Raw genomic sequence first — 27,039 nt, 5'->3', positions numbered from 1 at the left:
TTAAACTTATATTAAAGTTTTTCTTCATTACCCATTTAAGCCGTCTCCAGCCATTATTAGTCTCAAAGTGGGTTCCTCGTCATCGAAAAAGTATAGGTAAATAAAACACTGAATGGGGTTTTCACTGAAGTGCAAGTATCTGATTTCCTCCAATCGTAAATTGAAACACACATAGGATTGCTTTACCTTTAATCAGCTTGCTGTTGAGAGGGCTTTTAATATTGCTACCTATTAATCACTCATAACTGCAATCAAAATTTGTGTCCCCCCCACATTTTTGATCTTACTAACGGTTGTAAGTAACGTTTAAACCTTCTAACACAAAAAAAATACAATACCCCACAACCCATATTTTGAAAGCTCTTGGGTTATTGGGTATCGTATTTTTGTGTTAAATTGATTTCTTGAACCAATGCATTTTTCTAACATCGTGAACTTAAACCTTTTACATGATGTTCCTGACTTTACTTCAAAAGCCAACTGATGCTTCTTCATAGATTAAATGCTTTTTTCTGAGTTAGATTACAGTTATATCGTCTACGACACGACCACTTCTTACCTTTTACAGATAATTTATTATATCCAGCATACAATTTTGGTGGTTAACCTCTAGCTTTGCCCTCTATATTGGTTAACCTCAAACTTTGCCCTCTATATCGGTTAATTTCTAGCTTTGCTCTCTATATTGGTTAACCTAGAACTTTTCCCTCTATATTGGTTAACCTCTAGCTTTGCCCTCTATATTGGTTAACCTCTAACTTTGCCTTCTATATTGATTAACCTCTAGCTTTACCCTCTATATTGGTTAACCTCTAACTTTGCCCTCTATATCGGTTAACCTCTAGCTTTGCTCTCTATATTGGTTAACCTATAACTTTGCTCTCTGTATTGTTGCTTATGAACATCTTCTCGGTTTTCGGCTATGTTTGAATTCAGGTTTCTAGGAAAGTGAAGCCTCTGGATTTAGCTTTTGATTTATTCAGTATCAACTTTACCTCAGTTGTTACCGCTGAGAAAGTTTACTTCTCCTGCCGTTCTGATGCATATTTGCCTCATTATTATCTGTAGCTTCCGTTAAACATATTTGACATGTACAACCTTTGATTATTCGTCAACTTCTTCTCATCCCTCCCGACGTTTTGACATTGTATTGGTGGGTTTTCCCTATTCATATTCCCATGATTAATATATATATTGTTTACTGCCGTGAGTTCCTACCAGCTTTTACTGATTATTTGACTCTCTACCCTGATGGTTCTTTTAACAGTTTTTTAAAGCTCCAGGGTTTATCGTTTACCTCTTTCAACACTCGTATGTCTTCAGTTGTGGATTGTTGATTACGCTTTCTCTGCTTTATATCCTAAGTTGTTATGTCAAACTTACTTTTCATGTAGAAGATTCCAAATGCCTGTTGATATCACCTTCCTCTTGCTTTTAATCATCCTTTTTTGTCGGTGCTTAGGACTTCACATGATCCACTCTTGGACATAATTGTAGACATTAGTAGACGCCTTGCTTTTAACGTTATCTCCATCCTACCTCAAATCTTATCTTGTCTGTACCAGAGACAACTTGTTTGTCTTTCTTACTCATCTTTATCTTCACACGTATAGAATAAATTACACCTTGTTCAAAATCAACAACTAAGATTATTGTGTCAGTAGGGGCTGTGACATTGTTACTCACCTTCATCTTGACACCTATAGAATAAATCACACCTTGTTTAAAGTCAGCAACTAAGATTCTTGTGTCTGTAGGGGCTGTGATATTGTTACTCACCTTCATCTTGACACCTATAGAATAAATCACACCTTGTTCAAAATCAACAACTAAGATTCTTCTGTCTGTAGGGGCTGTGACATTGTTACTCACCTTCATCTTGACACCTATAGAATAAATCACACCTTGTTCAAAATCAACAACTAAGATTCTTCTGTCTGTATGGGCTGTGACATTGTTACTCACCTTCGTCTTGACACCTATAGAATAAATCACACCTTGTTCAAAGTCAGCAACAACTAAGATTATTCTGTCTGTAGGGGCTGTGACATTGTTACTCACCTTCATCTTGACACATATAGAATAAATCACACCTTGTTCAAAATCAGCAACTAAGATCCTTCTGTCTGTAGGGGCTGTGACATTGTTACTCACCTTCATCTTGACACCTATACAATTAATCACACCTTGTTCAAAGTCAGCAACTAAGATTATTTTGTCTGTAGGGACTGTGACATTGTTACTCACCTTCATATTGACACCTATATAATAAATCACACCTTGTTCAACTAAGATTCTTCTATGTATAGGAGCTGTGATATTGTTATGGTCTCCTGGACTATTTCAGTTGTTTTTCTTACATATCAGACTTCATTAAGTTCTGAAAGATTGCTCCCATTTATAAATAAAACTCTCTTTCCTGCGCTTCCTCATGCTCAATACATTTGAAAGGATTTGTCATTTAACATTTAAAGTTGCGGCTGCTAAAACTCGAAGAAACAGAAGACGAATCTGAAACTACCAGTCTAATCAATTCACGATACTCGCTTCATAATGTTGAACACTGGAGAAAATCACTAAAGAATATTTCTGTTTTGAAATGTTCTCTTCCAAAATTTGTAGTGCATACTGGAGGGATTTACACGTTTTGCTAAAAGTTTAGAAAAACAACCATTACACTCCAGATAAAGATAACACGAGTTGTGTTTATTAACCCTGATAAAGCCGCAATGGCGAAACGTTGGTTGAAATAAAAATATATTATTCTATATTTATCTAAACTTTTATAAAACATATTTTGAAATGGCTGTTTAATGTAGAATTCAATTCTTCGTTATAAGGAAACAATAAAGTGACCGTTTTTGTGTGTTTTTTTATGGTTGGTTAGTTATTTGGATTGTCATTAAAGATACGGATTATTCTTATCAATAGTCTTCACAAGTTTGGAGTTTTTTATGTGCTCTGTCTTATTTTTCCAGGGCGTATTTTGGTTCGAACAGTATTCCTGGGCCTTATTCAAAGCCATGTCTCACATGCTTTGTATTGGCTATGGCCGATTCCCACCACAAAATCTAACGGATATGTGGCTAACCCTACTAAGTATGATTAGTGGCGCCACCTGCTACGCACTCTTTCTTGGTCATACAACAAATCTTATTCAGACTTTAGATTCGTCTAGACGTCAGTATAGGGAAAAGGTAAGTACCATTCTAATCTGACTCTCTTTATTTGTCTCTGTTTTTCGCTTTCATTGAAATAATTAATAATAGATTTAGCTAGTAGAGGATTGTTTAGTTCGTTATATTTTGAAGGCTACCAAATATCTAATACTTAATAACTAATATAATTTCTTTTTGCCTCTTTTGATTGCAATAAATAATAAAACAGAAAAAAAAAAGTGAAAATTTTTATTATTAGAAGCAGAACCAAAATTTACACTGGATCCAAAAAGAAAAAAAAGAGTTGTGATATAATGCTAAAACTGTAATGCACTCATGCTGCTAATCAAAGAGTTATGTAATAACTTACTTTTGATGTAATTAATGAAGCACGTGCTTCAAGAACGGGAAGGCTTGTTTTACAAATTGCTTCAAGCGTTAAATACTTTATTAATATGAAAATAACAGACTCTTCAGAATGAAGTGGTGAAAAATAATTAAATTGTGACGTTGTTTTGGACCGTTGTATTAGGCGATGTCTGTAATATTTTTTGTTTCTCATTATGGTGTTGACTAGAACCAATCAAATTGTGGCTCACGGCCCAATTGTTTATTTTCACATACAAACTTTAATAAAAGTAAATAATAGGATATTTGAATATAAGTTCGCGCTGTATATGTATACAACTATTCGGTGGCTCGTCGGTAATTAATCTGAGGGTTTATAACGCTCAAACTAAGGGTTCCACAGCACAAATAATTGATTGTTCAACTTTGTGCTTCACAAGAAATAAAATAATATCTCTCTCCTTCCCTCTTTCTCTCTTTATATATATTGATTTTGTTTTGTAAGTTAAGCACAAAGCTACACAATGGGCTATCTGTGCTCTGCCCACCACGGGTATCGAAACCCGGATTCTAGTGTTGTAAGTCCGCAGACATACCGCTATGCTACTGGGGGCTTTTATATATAAATATTTGTGTGTAAATGATTGTACGTGTATACTTATATTCCTCAGAACTACAAAGAACATAAGTGGGAAATACATAATTAAGATGATTTCTTTAGTCCTACATAACAATTTCATTTTAATATTTCAATGTGAAAACAAATGGACCAATGATGAAATCATATGTTCATGGTGTTAGGCAGTATTTCTGTTTACATAAGAATAAATAAATTGCTAAAAAAGGTTTCCTCTTGTTATATCTCCACAGATATAGTAACAGTAGTATATTCAGGGCACTGAGTATAATTTGGATTTTAAAGACTTCCTAAAACTAGATGTACTTCCACAGTGTTTCCGAAAGTATTCTGTTTTAAGAGTAAGAATAATAAATATTTTTATTTCTTGCTTTTGAAGCTCATATGTCATGCTGTTTTGTAGCCTACAGAGTGCATAATTCTTCTCGTGATTGATGGCATGTGCACGTTTTACTAACGTCACAACAGTACAAATTGCAACGTTAAGCGTCCCTTATGTGACGTCATTTTAGTTGCTACTGACTGACTGACAGACTACACACTACTGTATAGTGGTGTAAGTGGTTAAAACAGGTGACACCGTCCAGGCGGCCTTCGGCCCCGTTTCGGAAAAATTAAGACTTCTCAACTCTAATTTCTTTGGCTAACTCTGGTGTTTTCGATATTAACTATGGACTTATTTTCCAAGTTTGCTCTGAATATATCAGTGATACAATATAATTCAGTTGTTACAGTGAAGGAAACTTGAAAAGCGGTATTTCTTTATACAGTAGTAAGTCTTATTAAATTGTGGGATTGGCATAATTCTGGGTAATGCTTAATTAACGCCACAACGGAAAAGCGGAAAGTTTCAAAAATATCGTTCAGAATATTTTTTTTTTTTTTTTTGATAACAGAATAGTTCTGAGATGAATGGGTGTATCGGTAGAAATTCAAATTGTATTCTTAATTCTTGATGCAATAACAAATATATAATCAGACGTAACACGTATCTAAGTAAATAATGTTCCGCTACTTAAAATATTCGAGAGATTACCGGTGGGAAAACATATCTTTATTGAGAGAACCAAGAAAAATAATTGCAAGGAAACTTTCAATATCAGATACCTGAATTGTCTTATGTAATTTATGCATATAAACGTACGCGTGTAGTGTTTCCAGTTTGCTTGTTTGGAAAGAAAGTTCAGGAGCCTAGTAATCAAAATGAAAGCTGTTTGCAAGCTATATTATGTAAATCAGATTTGTGGATTGAATACAAACCATCAAATATTTTTCTGTTAAATTTAAAATAAAAAACTTTGTATAGTTATCTGTCCCTTCCAGGTAAATTGTTAGATTGATTAAATGCACAATGTGATTGAAAAAAAATATGTATATATATAAGTCCAACCGATACAGTGATTTCAGAGACAGGAATTAAAAAGATACTGCTTTGGGGGGTGAAAATTACGTCCGAAATTATGCGTCACTAAGTTATTTAATTATTTGAATGAAGTTTGCCCAATCAGTAATCTGAGAAATAATGCCCAGTCAAGAAGTTTTATGCTAGTTCTAAGATCGACCGTCTTTATCTGATTACCAATTTAATGATTCGGTTAATCAACATCCTTCGATTTTGGAAGAAGAAAAAAGTCTCCACGAAAAGTGTTATAAGCCCGAAAAAAAAAGATGTAATATTTGTTTCTCATTATACAGGTGTTTGAGTGTGTTATATTAAAACGATTATGAAGTGTAGATGAGCAAGTCACGTGACAAACAGTCGCTATAACGTTGCGGTCTAACGACATGTATCAGAAGCATATTTTGATATTGTTTGAGGCTCATGGGTAATGTAATTTCATCGAAAAATGATCATTTTTTCGGAATGGTATGTAACAGCCCTTTCCATCGCAAAATATTCACACACTAAGATTATATTGATGTGTTCAGATCAGGGATTTAGAATTTCCGATACGGGGTATCCCTTGTACCTTTTGGCATTGGAAAAGAAAGGAAGTATAGATCAACCTGGGGCACCAGGACCATCCTGAAAGAGATTTGCAACAAGTCGTATCCCAGCCATGGTGGGTTTGTTTCTTTGTTGAATCTTTCACACAGCTATTTGAATGCTATTTACACTAGCCATCCCTAATTTTTAAATGACAGACTAGAGAGAAGGCAGGTAGTCAACTTTACTTACCACCAGCTCTTGAGATACTCTTAAACTGAAGTTGGAATTATCAGTCACATAATAGTGTTCCATGGCTAAAAAAAAGGCGAGCACGTTCGGCGGGAACGGGCTTAGATCTTGCGATCCATAAATTGACAGTAACTGTGGTAACCAAAGTACAGCGTTTTATAAAATGAATGAATCTACATTCTTAAAGGTCAGTGGCAAAATCCGTATACGTGTCCCAAGCAAAAGTACGGAACATAATCAAAAGAACCTTCATCTGTAAATATGACAGAAATATCATGTACCTCAGCTGTTGCGTAGCATACCTCAAGCTTCTGTAGAATAAAGTGGGTATTCATGCTTTGCCATACAAAGACAAACCAGTCAAGTCATTGAACGCAGTACCTATGGATTTCTGTGTGTAATCATATTGTTATAACAAGCACAAGAAAACCGCTGTTCTTGTATGCTTAGATGGCTTATGGGAAGCATATGGCGAAGAGTGGTATGTTATGAAAATGATAAAATTTGTCAGAACATTTTTCAATGTAAACTATGCTGCAGAGCTATTGTCGAGAGCGTGGTCGTTAGATAGAGCATGACCGGATGTGGTGACATGAACTGTAACGACATGGGAAGGCTCCAAAAACGTTTTAAAGGGTATATGTAGTTAGAAGCTGTACTGTTTCCTGTACTCTGAACCATAGTGTTGCTGATACTTAGCGCCTACGTTTGCGGTGGTTAAAGCATAAGTAATGATAATGGTTAGTTAGACCAAAGAAAATAAATAAGGCATCATGTTAAACACCTCATGTTTAATTGATAAGCTGAGTATAAAAATCATAGTACAAGTATTCTTCACATATGCGATAAAAGTATTAAGCCATACCGATGAGGTAACTATCTAGTATCAAGAAAAACGTTCCGTCTTGGCCCGCTAACTTAGTAGCCCAAAAGCAAATGAAATTCGTATCAAGCTTTCACATATATTGAAAAATAAAATATTTTATAGAATAACCCATATATCGTTACTGCATTAGCTATTGTGAATAGTTGAGTTTGAACAAAACTCACACCACAATAAAATTCTACAAGAATAAAGATGTTGCTGCGGTTTAAATTTCCCGCTCTTTTGTGATTCACACCATTTGACTTCCAGTTTATACTAAGGTTAAAATAAGCGCTTAAGCCTGAATTAGAGAAGTATTTCATAATTAAAATATTTTTAGGAAATTTCTTACTTCTTGATGTAGAATATATTAGATCGTCAAGAAATTAATGTCGTTTTTTTTCTAGACGAAAAACCCGAACAACTTGTATATCAAAACAAAACATTTATTAAATGAAATAGGCTCCATTCTTATCGATGATGCTTTTCCATCTTACAATCAGGTTGTTAATGCCCTGATTACAGATAGCACTTGGCTTTGAAGCAAAAAACATGTCGAATTTCTTCCACATTTGCATACGTTTTCCCATTAAGATGGTGTTGTAGCGAACGAAAAAGATGGTAATCTGATGGTGCCATAACTGGAGAATATGGTGGGTGGGGAAGAATTTCCCTACCCAACTCCCTAATCTTGTGTTGCGTCAAACGTGCCACATGTAGACGTTCATTATCGTGGAGAAGAAGAACACCTTCCCCATTGACGAGTGAAGGGCGTTTCTGATGAAGGGCTTGATTTAAATATTCTAGTTGCTAACTATAAATCTCTGCATTGACAATTCTCTGTGGATTGAGGAGTTTGAAATGAATTACTCCTTTGATGTCCCACCAAATGCAAAACATCACTTTTTGCGGATGGAGTCCAGGTTTTGGGGTCGGAAATGGTTTTTGTCTTGGACTGAGCCATTGTTTTTGGCGTTTAATATTCGCATAGAGAATCCATTTTTCATGACCGGTTCCAGTTCTGTCTAAAAATGGTTCACGCGCATTACGCGCCAGAAGAGACGAAGCAACGTTTACATGTTGGAAACGATGATCATCGGAGAGTTCGTGAGGCATCCAAACACCTTCTTTATGAAGTTTCCCATATTCCTTAGATGTTTGCGTATTGTTTCATGAGAGACATGCAATTTCACGGCCATTTCACGGGTGTGTGTGTTGCCATGGGTTAGACTCAAGGTGCATCTTCAGAGCATCAATATCAATTCCAACATGTCAGCCCCTGTAATCACAGTTTTTATGGCTAAAATCACCTGAACGAAATTTGCTGAATCATCGTTGACACTTACGAACGTTCAAAACCTTTATATAAAGTTCTTTGATATTCTTTGTGGCTACAGAGGCGTTGTTTCCCTTCTTGAATTCAAACAGCATTACATGCCGAATGTGTCTCGTCGTGTGCCATCACTATAAGGGTTTAGAGCATACTAAACTTTAAACATGATATAGGGTACATTAACATGACGTTTAGGTGGTTCATTTAACTATTATACGTTTTTTTGGGGAGTGGTTAATGAAAATGTTCCAAAACGCGACATATATTTCTTGACGACCTAATAGTTTGCCATAGAAGCAAAATTCAAGATTATATTGAATTTAATGCATTAAATGTACCAAATTCAGACAGTAGAAATCTTGACCACATCTTTACTGTAGAATGGGCTGCTTTAAACGAGAAGTGACGCCACTTCTTTCAAGTTTCTCGATTCATTTGCTACACCTTCTCACTTCCTCTTTTTTTACAACAATTTTCTTGGAGAATGAACACTACTGAAAATCCTAGCAGAAATTTTGCTCATTTTGTGCCAATTTTCCCCCCTTTTTCCTTGTTTTCAAGAAGAGAAAAAAAAAAGACAAAGGAGTGCAGGTTATTTAAAATAACCTGCAAAACTTTTAAAGTAACACATTTGAAATGCATTACACGAGTTTAAAAAACAAAACAAAAAACAACTCATAATGGACTGAGAATTCACTTTTACTTCTAGACATTCACCGGATCTATCGAACTTTCACCAAGGGTAGAGCTGGGTATGCAATTTGGTGCTCAAAAAATTAGTCAAATTGCACATCTACTCAATTGGTAGAGTAGCTATGTATAAGTTATTGGCCACCTAGTGCATGTATAAGGAAGCCTAGATTGTAAAAAATAGATAGTTAGTTCTGTGATCTTTTGCTGTTTAAAGATTACCACACTTTTCAGTGCCAAAACTTCAGCCTTCGCCGTCTTACGACTTGCACGCGCATGAAATCCACTTCAAGGTTGATATTTTCATAGAAGGATATTATAATTTGGGAAACCAAAAATTCAAGCAAAGTTATACATCCTAAAATAGATATAGTAATTATGTCTAAGTTTTCGTTCGGAATCTCTTATTACGTTAAAACATTTAAAAGAAGATTCCGATGTTATTCATAACCTGCACGTTGTTATAGGTTACAGAAATTTGTTTTAAGTTCTTACTTCTAAAAAATTGAAAGGATTGATGGTTTTACCGAACGTTCAATACGCGTGAATGATACCAAAAATCTGTTAAGGAATCCTGCTTCCAAAATGTTGTATATTTTTACTACCGGAAGTTTCTTATAAATTGCTAATTTGAAATTTATTTTAGTATTGTTGATAGCAGTAGGTACTTGGTTATTTCTACCAAAAAGTTGGTAAATAGTTCTTTTATTAAAATTTTATAATCGTCAACCCGACCAAATATTTTTATGGATTGTTGCTACTTGATAGAAAGTTCTTATGGTGTACTGTTACTACAGTGTTATCATGCGTTACTACTAAGAAACTGTTGAGGATAGTACTTCTAGAAGGTTCTTATGATTACTTGCTAACGGTAAGTTGTTATCAATTACTGCTACTTGGAAACTATTACGATAGTACCTCTAGAAGGTTCTTACGATGCACTACTACCAGGAAGCTGCTATTGACTGCTGCAACCGTTGTTGTTTCTAATAGGTTGTCATGGTGTACTACTTGTAGAAGTTTGCCATTACTATGTGATTATCGTTTTCTACTTCAGACCATTCTAGATGTGTTTGTGTTGTAAGCTATACTGCTTCTAAACATTTTTACAGATTCAAGTGTAAAGTACAAGTTTCCGTTTCGTACTCTAGGAAGAATAAATGGATTAAATGTAAACATGATTTGTGTGTAAACTATTGTTATGTCTTAAAACAAATTACATGTCTGGAAGTTTTAGAAGAATGTTTTGGCTCTTCGTAGGTGAAACAGGTGGAAGAATACATGGCTTATCGTAAGTTGCCTCGCGACTTAAGGCAACGTATTACGGACTATTTTGAGCATCGATACCAAGGGAAATATTACGACGAGGAAGCCATTCTTGGTGAGCTGTCAGAAAGATTGCGTGAGGTGAGTTGATCTTGGTTTGATTTGAATTTCGCGCAAAGCTACACGAAGGCTATCTGCGCTAGCCGTCCCTACTTTAGCAGTGAAAGACTAGAGGGAAGGCAGCTAGTCATCACCATCCCCCGCTAACTTTTGGACTACTCTTTTATTAACGAATAGTGGGATTGACCGTCACATTATAATGCCCCCACGGCTGAAAGGGCGAGCATGTTTGGTGGGACGGGTGAGTTGATCTAACACAGTTGCTAACCTTAACGCGAAACGTACATCTTTGTTTTACGTTTTACGACCAAGTTCACTAAGAGCACCGTCTTTATATATGGATTATCTTTTAATAGGTTTGCCTTATTTTGTAAGTAAAAAAATAGCCATATAATCAGTTATACGATCCTCATAGACAATAGTATTGAGTAGATTGTAGAACTTTCTTTCATTTGGCAGAAGGTTAGTACATTACTCTGACTGGTCATTTCGTCTGAAATGTCCTTCGGTGGGTCAGCGGTAAGTTTACGAACATACAATGCTAAAATCCGGGGTGCGATTACTCGCGGTGGACAAAGCGTAGATAGGTAACTGTGAAGCTTTGCGCTGAAACGACAACTAGTCTGGGATTAAAAAATAAGTTTTCAGAAAAGTTGGCATCTTAGTTTTGAATAATCTTTCAATTTGCATTCTGTTGAGTTAGGTTTGTGTGGCTATTATAAACAAATTCTGTTTGTGATGTTAATTTACCTTATTCATCAATATTTGTTTACATGAACGTGGAATTCCTTTTGCTTAGAAATGAACTTATTTGCTGTCCTAAGAATTATATTCAATATTTACATTTCACCAATTTGTGATAAGTTAAATGTGCTGTTATTTGTTGTTTCAGTATTTAGCGACGTTAATAAGCGCGTTTAACTTTGGCTACTTATTTTGATCTTTGAAATATAAAACGAGTTCTGTCAATCACATTATTTAGTCACCTAAAAGGCGGAGTATTTGAACATACTTGTTAAAAAAAACCTTTGAGCATACGTGTTTATTTAATTTGTTTCTTGGGGGAATAGCGGTAAATTTAAGGACATGCAACGCTAAAATCAGGAGTTACATTCTCCATGGTAGACACCGAAGATAGCCAAATGTGGCCTTGCTCTAAAACAAAAAAAAAAATCTAATTCAAAACACACCAGGAGTGAATCACTATATAGAATCAGTGTGAAATCTGGGATTCTGAATCAACAAAGTCCAGTTATACCTAGATTTTTAGTCACTTATGGGAGCTTAAATTGTATTTTCGCTAACTACTCCATGTCTTAGAATATTAAATATAAGTAAATATTAAGCGATAGCTGTTACGTTCTCATTATTTTACCCCACTTTAATATGCGATAATATAATTCTGTGAGAAGTGAAGATCCTAATTATGAGAAGCTCACATTAATTCTTTAGCTATGACAGTTTCGTGATTAGTAGTCTTCTGTTTTTATGGTCTTGTTCATAAGCTTCTTCCAATACGCGTATGGCCAACTAGAAGACTATTTGTTCAAAGCTGTACGAGCATTTCACAGTTAAATGGAAATACATGTGTCATCACATAGGACGAAACGTGTATTTACTTAATTACCTGCAACAAAAGTAATTTATTATCATCCTTCTAGTGACATAACATCTCAAAAACGTACAGAAGGGGCTTATTGATTATAGATTACAGTTCTAATGGGAATTTAGGCATCTGAAGATGCGAAGAAATGCGAAGTTGTACTCTACATGCTATCAAGCTAACCTACTGAGACTGTTACGCTGCGAGGAAATACCATCTTTGTATGTATTAGATGGCAATGAAGTATGGCTCCGTCAAGACAAAGTATCCAGCTACACATCCAAGATAATTGGTAGGGAGTTCTAAAGACAAAACATCCAGCCACATATCCAAGATAATTGGTAGGGAGTTCTAAAGACAAAACATCCAGCCACATATCCAAGATAATTGGTATGGTTCCGTCAAGACAAAGCATCCAGCTACACATCCAAGATAACTGGTATGGCTCCGTCAAAACAAAGCACCTAGGCACACATCCAAGATAACTTTTATAGCTCCGTCAAGACAATTGTTTGTTTGTTTATTTGTAATTAAGCACATAGCTACACAATGGGCTATCTGTGCTCTGCCCACCACGGGTATCGAAACCCGAATTCAAGCGTTGTAAATCCACAGACATACCGCTGTGCCACTGGGGGGGGGCGTCAAACAAAGCATCCAGCTAACATTCAAAATCATTGGTATAGCTCCGTCAAGACAAAGCATCCAGCTACACATCCAAGATAATTGGTAGGGAGTTTTAAAGACAAAACATCCAGCCACACATCCAAGATAATTGGTATGGCTCCGTCAAGACAAAGCATCGAGCTACACATCCAAGATAACTGGTGGTATGGCTCCATCAAGACAAAACATCCAGCCACACATCCCAGACAACTGGTCAGTTTCTCCTCAAGATGCAAGGCAAGGGTTCATTGTACGATGAAAGGAAGTACTCTTTCGTAATTAAAAGTAAACTTGATAAACTGGATAAACAGAGTAAAATTTAATGAAATTACAATATTTCACTAAGTTCACCAAGTAGTTGACGTACCTGATGATTTGCTCGGACCTGCCCTCGTAAATCACCACCCACTCATGGTTGATGGAGTTTGGAAAGTGTGTAAGGAGAATGGGAACAACATTTACCAAAGTATTTTGTGAAAAAGTCTCCCTCAGGGCCATCACATAAAATAATATTCATGATGGAAAAATAGGATATAAGGCTTGAGCATTCATCTCTTTTTCCATTCCCAGAAATTGTGAAAACCAAGTTATAATTATATATTTATGATACAATATATAAGATAATAACATAATGCTTTGGGACAACGTAGGACCTATTGGTCCATCTCGGCTGTTCCATCCCCTAAACTAAATTAAAATAATTTTAAAAAATCTTAAAGCCAGCCCTTATCATTCATATACTTATCAAGCTTTTTCTTAAACTCACTTAAATTTACAGTCTCTAAAACATCCGAAGGAAACCCATTCCAAAGGTTAACCACCCTTTTAGAAAAATGAAACTGCCTTAGCTGAAGATAACTCTTACCTTGCCAAAATATATATACTTCTGTCCCCTAGTCCTACTATTCTCACTGTTAAATATGAAAAAAAGATGATGGATCAAAACTTTCAATTAATTCCCTTTACAATATTCTTTTTTCAAGAGTAAACAATTTGAGAGATTTCAGCCTCTCCTCTTATGACAATCTCTCCACCCCAGGCACCATTCTAGTAACCCTTCTCTGAACCTTTTCCAACAATTCAATGTCTTTTCTGAGGTAAGGAGCCCAAGACTGAACACGATATTCCAAATGTGGCCTAACCAGTGTCTTGTACAATGAAATTATAGCCTATTTAGACTTGTATTCAATATTTGTATAGATACAACCTAAAATCCTATTTCCCCTACAACTAGTAATAACACACTGATTGGATGGCTTTAGAGACTGATTGACTATTACACCAATATCCCTTTCCTTCATAACAATATTAAGGTTATTCCCATCCAAATTATATTTATAATTCAAATTATGATAACCCACATGCATTATCTTGCATTTATTATAATTACAATCCATCTGCCATTTATTTGCCCAACTCACTAAATCCTTTTGTAAATGAGCAACATCCTCTTCACAGCTAGCAACACCCAATACCTTAATATCATCTGCAAATTTAAGTAATTTATTGACTATCCCTTCATCTACGTCATTGACATAAATAAAAAACAGCAAAGGTCCTAAGACTGAACCCTGAAGTACCCCACTTGTGACATTAACCCAGTTTGACTGATCTTCATTTGTAACAACCCTCTGCTTTCTTCCATCTAGCCACTTTTCTATCCAATTTGCTAACTTATCTCCCACACCTATAGAGCTAATTTTTTTACAAGCCTTTTATGTGGCACCTTGTTAAATGCTTTCTGAAAATCCAGATACATCAAATCTACACCATTACTCTCATCTACATAAGCAGTAACCTTTTCAAAAAATGTTAAAAGATTTGTTAGGCAAAATATTCCCTTAGTGAAACCATGTTGACTATTCAATAAAATTCTAAACTTTGTTAAATGACTTTGTAAAGCATCTTTTAACAGAGTTTCCAAAACTTTTTCCGCAAGTAATGTAAGACTAGTGGGTCTATAATTACTGGGACAATTTTTATCACCTCTCTTGGAAAGAGGAGTTACATTAGCTACCTTCCAATCCTCTGGTACCTGCCCACTATTCTAGGACTGACAAAAAATAGTAGTAAGTGGCTCACATATTCAATCTTTAACTTTCTTCAAAACCCTTCGGGAAATATTATCTGGCCCAGGAGACTTATCGTTTTTAAACTTCCCAATTGTTTTTCTTAACCATCTCAGAATTAATGTAGTCATCTTTTTCGGTCTTGTTTCCATCTATCAACTGTTTAAGATGTGGAATACTGCTTAAATCTTCATTAGTAAAAACTGAAGAAAAAGCAAAATTTAATAACCCAGCCATCTCATAATCATTAGATACCAGCATTCCTTTATCATCCCTCAAGGGTCCTACCCCATCTTAACATTTTGTTTACCCCCTTAATGTATTTAAAAAAAATCCTTACTGTTAATTTTTACATTTTCAGCCAACCTTTTCTCATACATCTCTTTTGATATCCTAACTTCCTGTTTCACCAACGTTCTTGATCTTCTATAATCTTCTAAACCTCCTGTCATACCAGTTAATTTAAATCTATTAAATTTCTTTAGTTTTATCTCTTAAACTCTTTGTGAGCCAACCTGGTTTTTTACTTGCAGCAACCCTTTTCTTTTCATAAGGAATATGTTTACCTTGAATATTTAAAAATTTATCTTTAAAAAATTTCCACATCTGCTCAGTGGTTCCAAATACCTAAGCTGCCCAATTCACAACAGATAATTCTTATCGCATCCCTTCAAAATTTGCTTTTTTGAAACTTGTAACCAAAATATCATTATTCCGTATTTCCATTTGTAGCAAAACATTGAACCTAATAGAGCAATAATCACCTGCACCAAGATGTTCCCCAATTTCCACCCTCTCAATCATTTCTTTATTTGAAGTTAACAATAAATCTAAAATAGCATTGTTTCTTGTTGGTTCTTTGACTAATCGGTGAAGAAAGCCATCCTAAATAGTTTCCAAAAACCTTTCTCCCTCGTGGTTTAACTGTAGAATTTTCCAACCTGTATGCCTGAAATTAAAATCACCCATAATTATGACTTCATTAACAGCTGAAATCTCAATCTTATAGTAAAGTTTCTTACTAATTTCGTCAGTATGATTTGGTGGTTTGTAACAAATTCCCACTAAAAGCCTTTTCCCTTTATATCCACCAATAGTAACCCAAATGGATTCAATATCTTTGCTATTATCTTTGATATCCTCAACTTCAACAGGATGTAAGTCACATTTTACATATAAAACCACTCCCCCCTTCAATACTCTATCCCTAGTAAATAGCATGTAACCCTGTATTTAAAAAAATTTCTGTCATCAAAATCATCTATATTTAACCATGTTTCAGTTATTCTCATCATATCAAAATCCTCCTTCCCTACCAGTGCTCTAAAGTCATATATTTTATTTCTTATACTTCTAGCAGTTAAATAGTAACAATTAAGCCTATCCTTATAACTACTTCTATACTCATTTCCTATGCTAAACTTTTCTCTGCTTCTTATTGTTTTTGCATATAGATTTTCCTGGCCCTCACCACTGTTTAGTCCTGGTTTAAAACTTCTGTTACAGCTGAGTTAATAGCATTAGTAAACAATCTAGCCCTTACCCTATTTAAATGTAAACCATCCATTCGAAAAAGCTCCATTCTTCCACTGAACTGATCCCACAAGTCCAACCAGCCAATTTGTTCATCCTTACATACTAACCTAAGCCTAGCATTTAGCCCTAGTGACCTACTTATAATTTCATCCCCCATAGTTAATTCTGGGCAGTATCCCTGACAAAATTAAGTTATGGCCTTTTCCTTTAAATGCCTTTATCAACCCCTTGTACTTGTTAATTAGCTCCTTTGACTTACCTTTCCCTACATCATTAGCCCTCACATGCACAATAAAATCTGCATCTCTGCATCCCTTTATTATATCTCCTGCTCTGTCAGTTATATTCTCCACCTGTGCCCCTGGGTAGCATAATCTGATTATTTTCTCCCTATTTACCCCACAGACTATTCTATCCTTCTTTGACCCTTTTGTTTTCCTTCCTTCCAATAGTTCCTCGTCTGCAGAAGCCAACTGCTGAAATTTGTTGCTCAACAGAATAGGTTCATTATAACTCAATTCACTACATTTAGCCCTAACAGTACTGTTTCTAACTTCCTGAAAGTCATTGTTAGCTAATGTAGCCCGTTCATGTAAAAACTTAAGCTCCTCCTGAAATTCTGCTGCCATTTCTCACTGTTTACACTTCTCTTTGTCTGTTGTCTACTACAATGATAAAGTAATATTTGTTTCAAAGAGCTAGATTCAAATACGCAAGTCAACAACCTAACATATCAGATTTCATTTACGGTAGTACAGTAATAAAATAAAGACATATATTACTTAACCATAATAGAAATAAAACTGGGAAAGGTATTTCTTTCTTATTTAGTAATATCATGGTGTCTATCAATAGCGGGTTTTTCTTTAGAAAGTAATACAGTGTATTTTATTATGTTTTCCAACTCTAGGGATACAAGATTTCCTCATATCAAATGTTTTCTAGCAAGTGATAAGGTGCTTCCTGATATCAAGATTTCTTCAGAGTTATACAGTGTTTCCTGCTATCAATAGTTCTCCAGAGTTATACAGTGTCTCCTGATATTAAGAATTCTCCAGACCTACACCGTGCCTCCTGATACCAAGAGTTATTCAGAGTTACACAGCGCCTACTGATATTACGGATTATCCAGACTTATACAGTCCTTCCTGATATTAAGAATTCTCCAGATTTACACCGCGCCTCTTAATATGAAGACTTCTCCAGAGTTACACAGTGCCTCTTAATATGAAGACTTCTATATTAAGAGGCACTGTGTAACTCTGGCAAGGGTATTCCTAGTATGAAGAGTATATCCTGCTAGCGATACAGTTCCTCCTCGTATCAAGAGTTAATCAGGAGTTAATGCAGTGTCTCCTGGTATCACATGTTCTGCGGGTCAAACAATATATATTGGTACTAAGTGTTCACCAAGTTGCAATACAAAACTCCTGGTGATTCAATGTTTCTTAGTATCAAAAGTTATCAACCAAATGATATTTATTCTTTAATATTATACCATACATTTTCAACAAATTATTGTCCCCCGATGAGATAGCGTTAAATGTACAGACTTAAAACGTTAAAATCCGGGGTTCGATTCCCCGCGGTGGACAAATCAGATTTGCTCTAAACCATCAAAATATTGTCATTATTCTCATAGTTTTAAATTTCACACAAATGATTTCATGCTTTTTTTCTTTTTTTTGATAGCACAAACCGTTAGGTCTAATTCTCTTTACAAAGAGGATCATTTTATTTTTTCTTGGAGAGATCAATGTTTATGGATGTAATTACGTTATTATGATATAGTTTTCTATAAACGTGACCTCGAGTAACGGACTCTCTTTTGTCTTCAACTGCCTTATGTCTTTTTTTTTTTTATCTACATTTTTCAGGATGTTATCAACTACAACTGCCGGGAATTGGTAGCATCTGTTCCATTTTTCTCTAACGCTGACCAAAACTTTGTTAACGATGTGGTTACTAAATTGCATTACGAAGTCTTCCAGCCAGGCGACAGAATCATAAAAGAAGGAACTCTGGGAAACAAAATGTACTTCATCCAAGAGGGAATAGTCGATATCGTAATGTCTAATGGAGAAGTGGCTACAAGTCTCTCTGACGGTTCATACTTCGGAGGTAGGTACAGAGTCATAAAGGAAACAACTTATAAATACTGTTATATTCACTTAGGTGTTGGGTGTAAAGTCTAATGTATGTTAACTCATCACTGCCTATTTTTGACTGATCATAGTTAGGTGGTCGGTTGAAACGGTAAACCCACTCTAGACACCTTAATCTCGGTTAGTGAATTTGTACAAGCTCTGCAGCATTGTTAGGGGATTGATGTATACCCTAAACCAATTACAGATATTATATTTTCAGTTAGGGACGGTTGCTACAAGTCTTTCTATTGGACCATACTTAGAAGATTGTAGAAATATACAAAAGTCCATATTGCCTGGTGGTTAGAGCGCTTGACTCGCAATCTGAGGGTCGCAAGTTCGAATCCCCGTCCCACCAAACATACTCGCCCTTTTGAGCCGTGGGAGCGTTATAATGCGGTAAATCCCACTATTCGTTGGTAAAATAGTAGCCCAAGAGTTGGCGGTGGGTGGTGATTACTAGCTGCCTTCCCTCTAGTCTTCCACTGCTAAATTAAGGACGGCTAGCGCAGTTAGCCCTCGTGTAGCTTTTTGCGAAATTCAAAACAAACCAAAACCATATTGCCTAATTGCCGACGTCTTGTTCAATAATTAGGATAGTTCCGTTGTTTCTATTGGACAGGACTTATGTAATTCAATGGAAAGAAAATCTTTGTCTCGGCTCGAAATCAACTTTATTAGGTCCAATTTGACTGAAAAAGTTTTGTCAGTTTGCTGATATATTTAAAGTTTGAATTTGTTTAGAAATGAATAATAATAACAGAGCGTGATATTATGATTTTAATTTTCTGGTATTTTTCTAGATATTCGTTTTAATGCAACGTTTTACTCTGGTTGATGAAATGTACAAATCCGTAACCTGATGGTATACTTTCTTTGGTTTAGATATTCGTTTTAATGCAACGTTTTACTCTGGTTGATGAAATGTACAAATCCCTAACCTGATGGTATACTTTCTTTGGTTTAGCTTATCATAACATATTTGGTAGACTTTGTTATTACCCGATAAAACTGTATATTCTTCTTCCTGATCGCATCAGTATAATAAAACAGCAATGCACAGTTACGTGTAATTTCACAAAGTGCAAATCGGAGGTTTTTTTAACACATAAAGCACAGTAAGGGTAAGTACTTGTTTTGAACACATATTTTGTGCTTTACGGTCAATAAGAAGTTTTATATCCTTTATTTGCTTTTGAACACAACTTCTCCTAGAAGTATTCAGTCTATTTGCCTTTGCAACTATTACTATAAATCTGATATTTGTCCTTTTCTTTGGTATTGTACTCTGAGATTTATTCGTTTCCTGTTCCAACTCTTCATTCTTCACAAAAAGCCCATAGTCGGTATATACCGGGTTGAGTAGCCTAGTTGTTTAATCTTTGTTTCATTGTGTTCATAGATAAAATATCGTTTTTTATGAGAGAATTTGACAAATCCTTTAATATCAATGTCATTCTCACACTGTCTTCATTATGTTAGACAAAATCATTAAAATGGGTGTATGAGTAATGTTTAATAGAAGTATATTTGTATAACTTACACTCAACCGATTTAAGGAATTATTTCGAAGAATCTCTTTTCAGTACAACGAAGCTTGAGAAAAGAGTAAAATATTTAAAAAATCGGATACATTTTGAAGCAACTATATACATTATTCGATGAAGCATTCTGTCTTTGTCAGATGGTTGAAATCTTGATGATGCTATCAAGAGTAAAAACATTTTTAATTTTGTTTTTTAATTTTGCGCAAAGCTACACGAGGGCTATCTGCGCTACCCGTCCCTAAATTAGCAGTGAAAGACTAGAGGGAAGGTAGTTAGTCGTCACCACCCACCGCCAACTTTTGGATTATTCTCTTACCAACGAATAGTGGGATTGACCGTCACGTTATAACGCCCCCCACGGCTGAAAGGGCGAGCACTTTTGATAGGTCGGGGATTCGAACCCGCGATCCTAAGATTGCGAGTCAAGCGCCCTAACCGCCTGGTCATGCCGGGCCTTTTTATTTTGTATCACTGACGCTTGCTGTACTAGACTATAATAGAATGCATTTCTATCTGGAAATGTTCGTGTACTTTTTACTTATAATTATCTCAAATATTATTTCCTCATTGGTTGTCACTGTTTTTACCTGAACAGATTAACATTCCTATGTATTTCTGTCTGACGTAATTACTTTCGTTTTAACTTCTCAACTTGTCTTTATATATGTTTAGGTTTTTTTTATCAGTTTTTAAGTATATGACTACAATTTTAGAAACATTTTAAGACGAAGTTTTATTCATTTTGTGGAAATGCTTAATCATTACTTGTTGGAATGCCTAAATGATAGACATCTAGTCGAAATGTTATTTATTTCAGTGGCAATTTTACGACAGTCTGTTATTCCAAGGACAAACGACTGTCATTTCATTTATTAAAAATAAGAACTTTTTGACTTTAGTTAAGCCTCATATATTATCATTTCAGGCCTGTATTTAATGTTACGTTTAATTACCAAGCACGTTTATTTTTTAAATAAGAACTTTCGAGCTGTTATAAACGACGTTTTAAAGAGGGGAAAAAACGATCATTTGTTATAGCAACTCTTTGTTGATTAGTTAAGAACTGTTTTCAACCTATCTCATTTTTTATTATTATTCTTTAAAAAGAAATAACAATATAATTTTAACTGCTGGGTAGCAAGTTTTATGTTGATGAAAATGGACATATTTCCATGTTTCTCAGAAATTTGTCTTCTGACAAACACCCGACGAGTAGCCAGTGTCCGAGCGGAAACATATTGTCATTTGTTTTCTCTGTCTGTGGAACACTTTAACTCTGTTCTGGATATGTTTCCTGTGATGAGGCGCACCATGGAATCTATTGCTGCCGAACGACTCAACAAAATTGGAAAGAATCCCAACATTGTCAGTCAACGGGAAGACTTCCAGAATGACCTGAAAACTGTAAATGCTATCATCCTTTCAGCACAGACTCCAGGAAGTGATGACTCTGCTCAGGAAGAAGAGAAATCTCGTTCTAGGAAGAATGACCGCTCCATAGCAGCAGCTTTAAAATGTACCATTCCACGACCTAAGTCAGAGAGCTGCTTTCCTCGATTCGATTTTGGGCGAGCCGAAATTCGCTCTATTCATCGTTCCGAAACTTTCTACCGATCTCCCAGTAGGCCTAGTTCTCCAGTTGATTTAAGTAAATTATCATGAAAGAACACTTTTTCAACTGCATTTAAGAATCGTTTCATAAGACCTACACTATCGCAATATTACTAATTATACCATAAGCAACGTTTGTAGATAAACTTGAAAAAAAAATTATATTCGGAAATGTACATGAAGCTGGAAACCAGAGATGCACGCTTAGGCCTATATGATTTCTGTCAATAACGTAAAGGAATGGAATCGTGGAGGTATAGGTAATTTCTCGTAGCGTCTTATGAGGTCACTTATTGCATTGAATAATCACTCTAGCCAAGTGTGCTTCCGTTAAACAGTTACTCATAAATAGTTGAGGCATATTGATAGTGTGTAAAAAACAAACAATAAAAAACTGTGACCATTAATAAGCATATAAAATAGAGCTCTTGTTGAAGGCTTTAGTCAGTAAACTTTAATAGCTTATTAACTTATTATAACATCCGCTAACTGAAAGGTTTCTGAACTAGGTTTTAGAAGAAATATATATATATATATATATACTCGTTCGACAGACATATTTGAAGGACTCGTATCTTGCAGATATGATATGTGTACTGAAAGATGGTTATACGAGAACTGTATACACGCCCTTCTCTATTTCTGGCTTATAAAAAATAGTAGAATATTTGTAATGATTCAGTTGTTAAACTAGTAAATTAGCTGCTAGTTTCATTGCTCTTCCTGTTGGCTACATCTTGTAAGCACAGTACACAAAGTACCGTTATTAACTAACTAGAAAGACACGTATACTACCTAGTCCTCTTTATCCGATTGTGAATCGTGATGCAAAGTAGATAAAAATTATGCTATGAGTATATAAAATTTGTTGTTTGTTATAGAGAGAAATGTAAAAATTAACAAATTAGACGTGATATATGGAAAACTTTATATATTATAGAGAACGTTTATTAGCTTGTTATATTTATTGTACAGAAATGCGGATATTGTTGTAATTAATAGCGGAATATCACTTTATCCGAATTCCTAATATGATATATCTGAACACTGTACGGACTAACTACTAACATTACGTCATAGTACGACAGCGGTTTGTCGTAGAGATCAAAATATGTAAGAATAGTGTAAAAGTTACTTATTTCAAATAATATTTTTGTTACAGAATATTGTGTTCTTAAACAAATTGTTATTTTGTAATACATAGTTGGTTAGAAATAAATAAGAAAATTAATGTCAGTAGTTAGAGCTTCCAACCTTCGCCCAAAAGAGCCGCCAGAGTGGATGGTCGAATGTGTGTTGAAGTCAGTGTGAGAGGGGATTTCCTTTGAGACTTTGGAGGTCAGAAGTCGTCATAGTTCCACTGAGTGGCGCCAGAAGGTAAATAGTTCAAAAGTGTGCCACTAGGGCGGTGAGATCGAAGTTGTGTTACTGTGGTCGGTTAGTTCTAAAGTGCGTCACTAGGGGTGGGTGATGAGATACTAGTTTAACTTAGAATGTACGTAAAGGACTTAATTTCGTAGTAACATAAAATATACAAACTCTAGATATATATCGTTGGTATCGCATTATGAAATACTAATAAAACAACTACTTCATTATTAATAGTTATTAACACAGTATTAGTTTAGAGTACTCTCTTCCGTATTACCATAAAACAATCAAAATGTATCATATAAAAATATTAAAGTTGTACGTCCAAATGAAAATGGACAGATGTATTAAATTTGTAATAACAAACAAAGTGTTTGAATAAGTACAAACATTATGTTTCATCGTGTTTTGTTATGGTTTCACTGATTGTATAGCATTCAGTATGATTTACTCATGTGATTATACATATATTAGTTTAATATACTATCTACGTAGTCCTGTTAACCTAAAATATTTATACTCTAAATGCCACCCTATGCACCATATGAAAATAGCCTTACGTTATGATAACTTATAGTTATACAACTGAAGGTAGAGCATTTTGGGCCAACTAAGTATTGTAACTTTGATAGTGTATTTTGTAAAAGGGTTTTATAAAGGTCAGTCGACCTGTATCTCGTGCGGCATGATACACAGTTCAAAACATATTCTAGAAACTCTGGACAGAGTGCTTAACATTATATTGTAATATGTATAGCGTACTTCAAGGTTTACACGTATATTAGTTTAATTAGGATATAGTCCTGAAAAAGACATATTTTCTATATTAACATGAAAACATTTAAACTCGACATAAATATGATACGTATCACATTAAGTAACTGTAATGTAATGCAGTTTGAACTTATGGTTTTTTATATGACTATATATATATATATATATATCACCAGATTATCTTACAAATAAATAACTTGAAAAATGATTTATTTCGTTTTAACTTAGAATATTCAAACTAGATATTTTCGTGTTCAAAGAAAAAAAAAAGGTAGTAATAAAGTGTACAGTTTATCATGATCTGTACATCCCGTTTCCATTCTTATATCTGATTTTAACCCTATTTATCAAACTCTATAAGAAATCATTTTGTACCAACTAAATATAGTAACACTGATATTTTGCTTTTACAAACGGTTCCCTGACTGAATGACTTACTGTATTACAAATTCAATCACTTAAGTAAAATTTTTTATTATAGAAAATAAAATAAAAATAAATAGCTGCACTTATCAATTTTGTGTTTTGTCATATCATCCGCTAGGATTTCACAACTTCTACGACTTTCTGTTAAGTTGTTAACTATAACTTTATTTGACATAAATAACTCACGCCACACATTAGAAATGACAAAACTTCATATTAGATAACCTTTTTAAAAGCTGCATATAAGTAGGTGCATAATAGATTCTCTCTCCTCACACGGACTGATACTGTAAACGTTAGCCCCCTGGCAATAACCCACACATTGGTCAAACATAGCCTTTTATGATAAACTTGAGATACAAAACACCCTACGCTCTACAGATATATTTTGTTGTATTATAAGATGAAATTTTGATTATGATGATCATCTGGATGTATCGTACAGTTGTTGTTTTGACTGATTTAACATTTATCATCGCTGTTATTCTTCCTATCAGACAATGTTAACAAGTTTCTAGTTAATTATAAAACTGTCCGTCTCTTTTTGTATCTGATAACTTTGCTATGTTTGACCAAGATTTAACAGATCTTTGATCATTAGGCACATTCTGAAGACTGACGGCAAGTTGCAAAACATACGCTTATTTTAACTATCTGATTCAGGCAGTTGTTGAACAATATAGATTAATCGAATCATATCGAAAAACTAGAAAATCAAATATTAGATTTCCAAATGTCTGATATTAAAGATAAACAATTACAGAATCTATCTTACATAAAAAATATCGATTCAATTTGAAACTTAAATCGTTTCTGAATTAAGCTATTTTCTGTTGTATCGCTAATGTTCTTAATAAAAATCAAACCTCTTTAACCAACGGAGATGATTATTGGATGCTATAATAACATGTAAAACTGGCAGGTGTTGTTATTTATTTTCCCCTTAGTTTAATAGAAAATCTGAAATTTTGTTCTACAAAAAAAATAAATCATTCATTTATAAAACCGTTTCATAAAGAAAAATATTGGTGTTACTATATTTAGTTAGAACAAAATGATTTCTTATAGAGTTTAATAATTATATGTAAAAATGAAAACATGGCTAAATAGACCATGATAAATCGAATACTGTCTTACTACTTATTTGTTTCTTTTTACACGAAAATATCTAGGTTAACACACAAAAAAAACGTCCTTTTCAGGACTATGTAATTGTAAGATAATCTAATGTATGTATAGTCATATAAGTAAACTGTAAATTCCAACGTACTAGATTACAGTCAGTTAATGTCATACGTATAATATCTATGTGGAATTTGAATATTTTAGTTAAAAAGCACAAGAAACAGTCCGTTTCACAACTAAGTACTTTGCAAGTTCAAGTAGTGTACGGATATCAAGTGCGGATTAATATCTAGAGTTTAATTTTTGTCCCCCTTAATTTGGAAAATGTTTCATTGTCAGGAGTATATTACAATTAACCTGATATATGTGTAAACCTTGAATAAGCTATAGTTATTATAGCAAACCGTGAAATAACCGTTATGTCGCACAAGACGACGATCGATTGACTTTTAGAAAGTCGTTCGACGAAAAATAATATTAGAATTTTTATATTTGGTTGTAACAAAACGATTTGTAAGTTAAACTAATACATGGGTAATCATGAAGTACGCTATACAAACAGTCAAACTGCAATACATGAAATGATCATTTTACGTAATCAGACGCTTTGTTTATTATTGATATTGAAGTGAAGCTATAAAGTAGAAAGTTGACTCTAAAGTTAATACAGAAACTAATATCGTGTTAAGAACAATATAGAATGAAGTAGTAGCTTCCTTGTAATGTGATGCATATGATATATATATCTCGTGTTTTAATGTTTTACGTTAATATGAGACATAGTCCTCTACATAGATTGCAAGTTAAGCTATTATATTGAGTTGTTTTCATCGCCCGCCCTCTAGTGACGTACTTTGAAATTATCCGCCCACTAGCGTCCTTCTATGAAACTATCCGCCCTCTAGCATCCTTCTGTGAAACTATGATATCACATGATCTCCCTAGCCTCAAAGGCGGTTCCTTTGGGCGAAGATCGGGAATCATAGCTATTAAAGTTTTAAAAATACAAGATAAAACAGAAAGTCTAGTTATTAATAAACATTTATACCTAAAAGGACACAGTAACCAAAAGTGTGCCATGCTTCATACAGTATTATATGATTAAATGAAGAAAAGCTACTAGCTGTTGCCTTAATTATTAAGAATTTCTGGAAAAAAAACACGCTTATTAGATCAGAACATAATATGAACTGCAGTAAATAAATTAGAACTACTTAATATCCTAAACTAAATCACAATAATATTAAAACTTATAAAATTAGTTATTTATGCTAACCATGAAATAGCAGCTGACTCGTCGCGCAAGAGATGGAATATTTTTGGATAACGACCTAGTTTATCGATGTAATTTATCTGTTGATTGTCAGATATTGAATGACGAAGCATGATCTCTACATAAGTTAGAATCCATACGGAAGCTAGATGTAATAACGTGTTTGTAATTATTGTGCTGGGAGGGTAAGAAATCATTTCAAATCTATTTCGAATACGCATTAAACATTTGTTGTAAAGAGAGGAAATTCACTGTGTACTTTAAATAAAAGACCAGAGAAACAGCTTTTGAGTGG

The 27,039-nt window shown here is 34.4% G+C and overlaps 1 protein-coding gene across 1 annotated transcript in view; it reads left to right on the top strand.

Moving 5' to 3' along the window:
• Window positions 1-22,643, top strand: part of LOC106466126 (potassium/sodium hyperpolarization-activated cyclic nucleotide-gated channel 2-like) — a 131,124-nt gene extending 108,481 nt beyond the window's left edge. Inside the window, exons 6-9 of the mRNA XM_013926365.2 lie at window positions 2,979-3,197; window positions 10,471-10,617; window positions 18,348-18,591; window positions 21,348-22,643. Coding sequence (XP_013781819.2) covers window positions 2,979-3,197; window positions 10,471-10,617; window positions 18,348-18,591; window positions 21,348-21,826 — 1,089 coding nt within the window. The 3' untranslated portion in view covers window positions 21,827-22,643. The remainder of the gene's footprint in view (window positions 1-2,978; window positions 3,198-10,470; window positions 10,618-18,347; window positions 18,592-21,347) is intronic.
• The last annotated feature ends 4,396 nt before the right edge of the window (window positions 22,644-27,039 follow it).

Source organism: Limulus polyphemus, unplaced genomic scaffold (assembly GCF_000517525.1).
Source record: "Limulus polyphemus unplaced genomic scaffold, Limulus_polyphemus-2.1.2 Scaffold2160, whole genome shotgun sequence".
NCBI lineage: Eukaryota > Metazoa > Arthropoda > Merostomata > Xiphosura > Limulidae > Limulus > Limulus polyphemus.
This window is presented reverse-complemented; position numbering and strand designations above follow the sequence as displayed.